Source organism: Pteropus alecto, unplaced genomic scaffold, assembly GCF_000325575.1.
Source record: "Pteropus alecto unplaced genomic scaffold, ASM32557v1 scaffold39, whole genome shotgun sequence".
Lineage (NCBI taxonomy): Eukaryota > Metazoa > Chordata > Mammalia > Chiroptera > Pteropodidae > Pteropus > Pteropus alecto.
In genome coordinates, this window is record NW_006443568.1 from 12,555,567 (window position 1) to 12,562,140 (window position 6,574).

Sequence of the window (6,574 nt, forward strand, 5' to 3'; positions counted from 1 at the left end):
GGAAGAGTTGCTACTGGCCTGAAGGCAGTCTTGAGTTTTCATCTCACCTAATACTGTTCTGTTCTCTGTGGCACCATCAATTTTGAAGTTGCATTTCTGAACCATTGGATGGTTTGGGCTGGTAGATGATATCATGGTGAACCAGGTGGAGGGAGTTGCATTCTAACGTCTGTCTTCGGGTTTACTTTTGCCTTCAGGTTGGAGTTCTCTAATACAAAAGGAGACCACAGAAGGATGCTGCCACCAAAATCTTAGCCAATATTTGATATAATTTAAGATCAACATCTTTCTATGTCTAGAAACAGGATAATGTTATTTTTTCTTTCTGTTTGAACAGCCTTTCTTCAAGAGCTGGTAGATCGAGATAATTCCAAGTTTGAGGAATGGTGTATTGAAATGGCCGAGATGCGTAAGCAAAGTGTGGATAAAGGCAAAGCAAAGCATGAAGAGGTTAAGGAGCTGTACCAAAGGTTACCTGCTGGAGCTGGTCTGTAAGATATTCTGGGACAGCACTGTTGCCATTGAGTGCCTTGTTTCTTTTATGTTGACAACTGTATATGAACAAACTTTACTCTTTCTTATAACCCATTAATGCCAGCTTATGCACTATAAAATTGCTGTGTGAACCAGCAATAACTTGATGTAGAATCAAGCATATAATGTATATCATACTTTTCATTATCATGTACTTTTTAAAAAATGAGAAGCTCTTAGTAATTTATAAGGTTTAGGTCAGTTCTGGATATGACTCTTAAAGATATTTCTCTTTTGTGGGATATTAACTTGTTCTTAAAAAGAGTGATTGGATAACTGTGGAAGCAGCTCACCCATTCTATTTCCTTGCATACTTTGTACCCTCACAATATTAACAGGCATTCTTTTATATGAATACTATTTTTTTATGATGCTATTAGATTAATTTGAAATTTAATATCAGATGTCATGCTAAGAATAGGAAAATGTTTTTGCTGACCTCTAATGTCTTAAGAATTGTCCCACATAATTTAGCTCATCCTTTTACTGTATGTGTTTATGCAGTTTACCTAGTGCTTCAAAAAGGAAACCTCAGCTTTTTAAGGCTGGCATGCCATTTGTAATAATATTTCGTCTTCGCCATTTCATAGACATAAATCCTCCATAACTAATTCCTACTTAAAGAAGAGAGGCAATTTAATCCTAATTTTAGAAAATAAATACTGAAGCATAATTGTATTTGTGGTTTTTGTCTTTTTGATAATATTTTACATTACTGCTATAATTTTAAACAAAAGATGGATATAAATTGCTAAATCTGAAGGAATAGCTCTTAAAAGTTTTTGCAAAATGACATCTTAATTTGATTCTGACCTTTCTTCGTAACCTGTTACTCTCACTTTGTCCCAAGGGTTGGGATTATCCTAAAGAATTAGACTGACCTTAATTTTACTGTACATGATTTGGAAATGAACATAGGATTCAAAGCTCTAAATTTATTCTGAAGAGTTGGGACCTAGAAATCTATTTTTTGAATTTTATTCACAGTTTTCATTATTCACTGAACAAGAGAAAGAGATTTACTGGGTTTGAAGTGAAATGCTCTGTGGAACCATTCTTAAAAACGGCACAACCCAAAGACGCCGTGTGTCCAGTTAACGCACACTTGTGGTTCTCTTGGCTGTTTTCATTCAGTCTAAAAGAACCTATGCTTATGTTTTTAGAATTTAGAAAAAGTTACCAATACTTTTACCAATTATGAGCTTTACAGTTTTTTCTTAAGTTTTTTTGCAGTAAATATACATAGTAGAAGATCCATGTTGTCCCAAAATGTAAAATTTCAAAGCTAAGGACCATGTTTTTGTGCTGCCATTCGAAGTCTTCTGTTTTGCATTTTCTGAATCTTCTTTGTTTGTGAACATTATTTAAAGAGTCACTTGTCCTAAAATATAAGTCTCACTGGGAACATTAACCTTTTTGGCTCTTTTAAATTGAAATAACTTATCTCTAAATAATCTTAAATTATCTCTAGGTAAAGTGTTTCAAATGTTTTTGGTGACTCAGTCTTCCCAGACTTCATCATTCCAAAAGAAAATTTCCTGTGTTCAAAATCTGGGAATTAAAAAAATCATGAATAACTTTGAATCAAAATGTACATTTCCCTTTAGTAAATATTTTAGCAGTTGCTTTCCCTGTTTGTCAAATGCTTGAGATTTTATATAGTTCGTTATCTCCCACTTGTTAATTAGAGTGCTCATGCCCATTTGGTAGTTGATTTATCCAGGCCTTTCTTTGGAAGATGATGCTTAGGTGGTTTGCTGAATCACAAATAATAGAGAATGTTTTTGAGAACCTGCCAGGAGTCTCTCTCTGACGCAGAAAACCTCTGTAGTGTAAACACTTTCCACAAGCAGAATCTGCCTTAACTTGTACTAGACCCTGAATCCAAGGGACTCTATGGGCAGAGATTGATACAACTCTTTATAGTAAAGGAGATTGAAAATGGAAAGAAAGACGTCTGTGACCACAGTCACCCTTTCTTCCATGGCTCCTCCAGCACACCGCAGTGGCTCTACAAATCTGGAAACCTGGCTGAGTTAATAAGTGTGCCATTACATGAGTTACAGGCCCAGTCTCCGCTCTCTTCCTTTCTCTTCTTACTATAAAACCATACATGATATTTCTAATCTTCATTTCATACATTGAATTAGTATTAAACTACTCAAAACCAAAACAGTAAGCTTCACTTGGAAGTTTTCTGTGGGACTCTGGTAGGAGATTAGAAAATGTTGCCTTGGACTAGCTGCCTTCGAGGGTTGTTGTTGTTTGGGGCGGGGTTATAGTCACCTGGGCTTTGAATCCACAGACCACCCCTTGGCAAGGAGTACTTTGTGCACTTTTAGTTTTCCTAGATTTCTTCCCTTGTAAGGGTCAGGATTTTTATGGCTTATTTTTTCAGTTAAGAGTTGCAGGTATTGTCCTCTAGTCACCCTTCCCCAGCTGCTAGGGAAATAACACCTGGTAAATTCTTGAATGTCGCTTTGTATCACAATCATGTTTTCCCTCCTTCGATAGCCTTCAGGTTACTAAAAATTTTAATCTACGTAACTATATTTGTGAAAAGATTAGATAGGCTAAGACTTTCATTTTGTTTTCTTAGAGAGGAGGGATTTATCTTTGCATTCTTAAGATACCCAGTGTACTCTGTCCCTGCTAGATTAAACTCGATAAGTGGCAAATAAAATTGAGAGGTATTTTAAATTGAATTAACCATATCATGTATTGTGAAATGCCACAGCCATGTTACATATACTGAATCTTAAGGTCTCCTCTTTTATATATTGTGTGAATGTATAATTAATTTTTCTATATCTCTTTTCTTCCAAAAAGCTCAAAAATGCTTCACATAGCTTATCTTTTACATTCAACAACATCCCTGTGAGGTAGGTAGAAGGCAGGTATTATTACCTTCATTTTACAGATAAAAGACCTGAAGCATAGAGTTTAAGTGACTTGCTCAAGTTCAGTTTCTTGGTGGCAGAACTTGGATTAGACCTTGGTCATAACTTGCAGTCACGAGCTCTTCTGTAGCTGCAGCAGAGCTGATCAGTCAGAAGGCTCTCAGTTGGTGATGTACCGTTTTAGCACAAATAAGGATCCACCAATTCTGAAATTTTTTTGGTAAACATTGGAATAAATGTTTTATTTAAACTAACGATAGAAGTTAGTTTCCTAGATTTGTAACTCAGAGAAGTATAAAATTGGTCAAAATGGGCTTTGAGTTGAATTGTCTATCCCTCAGATCTCATCAGAAGTAGTACATAATTACAAATACATCAATTCAACCTCTGTATGTTTTCTTCTATGTTTTATGCTGGGACTCACTGGAGCTCTTTGTAAGTAATCAAAGCTGGCCCTTTATCTTTAATTTTGACTTCTAGGGAACTCAGGGACTCTGTTTTCCCAAACTAAAACTTACGCTGAGGTGTTTCATTTCGTCTCAATTTTTGCAACTCCAGAATTGATAATAATTTAGTTCTAGTGTATTTCATCCTGGAATTTGCTTAAAATAGCTTACTTTCTTGAAATACATAATAATGTAACAAATAGATCATGATATGGATTTGGGTGTGGACTTCAAATACCTTTTAATTGATGTCAGTATCATCTTGGATGAAGAAAAGTCCAGTGGTGGAAATGGGCTTGTAAAAGTGCAATTAGAGCTTCTGATAGGTTTTTCTAACTTAGAACTCAGTCGGGCTTCTCCTTTTAATTTTCAGATATATATCACATATTGATGAAAAGTGTTGATGAAAATTATTTGTGGAACAAATCTAATAGGAGATGAGGTTGTGTAGTTTGCGAGCCAGCGTGGAGCGTGGCTTGTGGTCAACCATCACAGTGTCCTGATCAAAGCTCTGCTCTGCTATCAAGCAAGGCACTTGTCTCTGTGGATAGCTCTCGGGTAGAATGTGGTTAATAATACCAGCCGATCTCATAGGGCACTGTGTAGACTGGTCCCTGTTGTTCCTAGCTCCTTGAACTCAGGAGAGAGGTAGTTAAATGGAGCTTTGTGTCATACTCATCAAACATCCTTCCTAAACAATGATTCTTCTGATTCTGCTAACTTTGGACAGAGTTTGCATTATCTTTTGAGAAAAATGAATGTATCACTCAGTTAAAAAAGCTGTAAAAATACATAGGCTCTTTCTCTTGTTTTCTTCCTCAGAGCCCTATGAATTTGTCTCTCTCGAGTGGCTGCAAAAGTGGTTGGATGAATCGACTCCTACCAAACCTATCGATAATCACGCCTGCCTGTGTTCTCATGACAAGCTGCATCCTGATAAAATATCAATTATGAAGAGGATATCTGAATATGCGGCCGATATTTTCTACAGTAGATACGGAGGAGGACCAAGACTAACTGGTAATTTGGGGTGTCTTCTCTACAAAAAAAAAAAAAAAAAAAAAAAAAAAAAAAAAAAAAAAAAGAGAGAGAAATGCTTTAAGTTCTCATCATACAATCCTTATGATCATCCGACCAAACTATGCTCAACCAGATGTTGCTTACACTTAACAGAAAGGATTTGCTAAATAAAGACGTTAAGCAGCATTATATGTGTCGTATTTATACTATTAGAAAAGAAACTGATACTATTCATTGAGGGTTTTTTGTTGTTCTCTTCCTTTAAGGCAGACAAAATAGGATACTTCCGAGGAAATCATCTGGTAGTTTTTCATTACTTTATACAGTACTCTTCAGAGAATTTGAACCCTGAGCTGGTTGATTGCAAGTCTTATGGCTTCCTGCTATGGTGACTTTTAACAGTGTGAGATCTACAGATTGTTATTCAGCTTATGAATGGGAGCTGGTTGATTTTACCCTGAATACAACCAATCACGTAGAGTCCGCAGTCTTATTTGGTTCCGGTTGCCTCTCCCCATCACATTTTTCTTTTTAACAAGCAGCTGGCAACACAGCTTCCCTTCTAATCTGTAGATGAGTCTAATAAATGAGATTGTGCAACCACCACCCCCACCACCGTTTGCCCTAAATTAAATGCTATTTTCTGATTGGGTACCACTTTCTGCATAAAAATTGGCATTTAACTACATAGTCAGGCCTTCTCTTGTACACATCTGGAGTGTTGCTTTTTAAATATCTGTTTTTGATTTAGAATCAGTAAACTGTGCAATGAGAAGATCTTTCAAAGAATCATTTTCATATGATCCCTAGAACTGTGTGTTTTAAATCAGGCCCTTGATTTTTCTTTGCCCTTTTGTGTTTTGTGCTTTGAAGTGTTCCAGTAGTTAATACCCTTAAACAGTTAACAAGATACACGACTGCCCCGACTTCCTGAGGGTCTTTTATAGATCGTGTGAATGTATAATTAATTTTTCTATATCTCTTTTCAATTGTTTGATTATGGTCTTGTAAATTTTGCATCTAAACCTTGTACTTCATGGTAAAGATAGTTTTAGCATATACACATTTCATCTCTTATTGTTTTTTATGTAGATAACATCGTTAAGATATATGCTAATTTGCTATATTGTCAAAATGTGTGATTTCTCTGTTTTGTGAACATTTTCCTAACAGAAATCTCTATGTAAGTAAACTATATTTCCTTTTATTTTCTCTTGCCTCTAGTGAAAGCTCTGTGTAAGGAATGTGTAGTAGAACGTTGTCGTGTGTTGCGTCTAAAGAACCAACTAAATGAAGATTATAAAACTGTCAATAATCTGCTAAAAGCAACAGTAAAAGGGTATGTTCCACAGTGTATGTCGTTTACGATAAACTAAAAAAATTTTAAGAGGTAATAACCAAGTAGCTGATTATTTACAGATAATAGGGAGTTGGGATTTTTTGAAGAAAGGAGAGTGATGAAGTAGATAGCTGAGCCAGGTTAAATTTTGCAGATTGTCACTGTGGCAAAAAATAAAGCTGAGTCACATAGCCTTTGTGACTGTATTCCATCCGTTAGAAAGATAGAAGGAGAGATAAGGATCTGAGGCCTGACCAAACCAAAGCAGGGTTGATAGAGACTTTGTATATAGACATGGATATTTATATGTGAGTGCCTCTTAAAGGCACAGCTAT

The 6,574-nt window shown here is 35.8% G+C and overlaps 1 protein-coding gene across 1 annotated transcript in view; it reads left to right on the top strand.

Annotated features, from left to right (window-relative positions):
• The window catches only part of USP48 (ubiquitin specific peptidase 48), a 63,544-nt gene that overhangs the window by 29,447 nt on the left and 27,523 nt on the right, over positions 1-6,574 (top strand). The window contains exons 11-13 of the mRNA XM_006924545.3: positions 338-487; positions 4,703-4,900; positions 6,125-6,239. Of these exons, the coding sequence (XP_006924607.1) occupies positions 338-487; positions 4,703-4,900; positions 6,125-6,239 (463 nt within the window). The remainder of the gene's footprint in view (positions 1-337; positions 488-4,702; positions 4,901-6,124; positions 6,240-6,574) is intronic.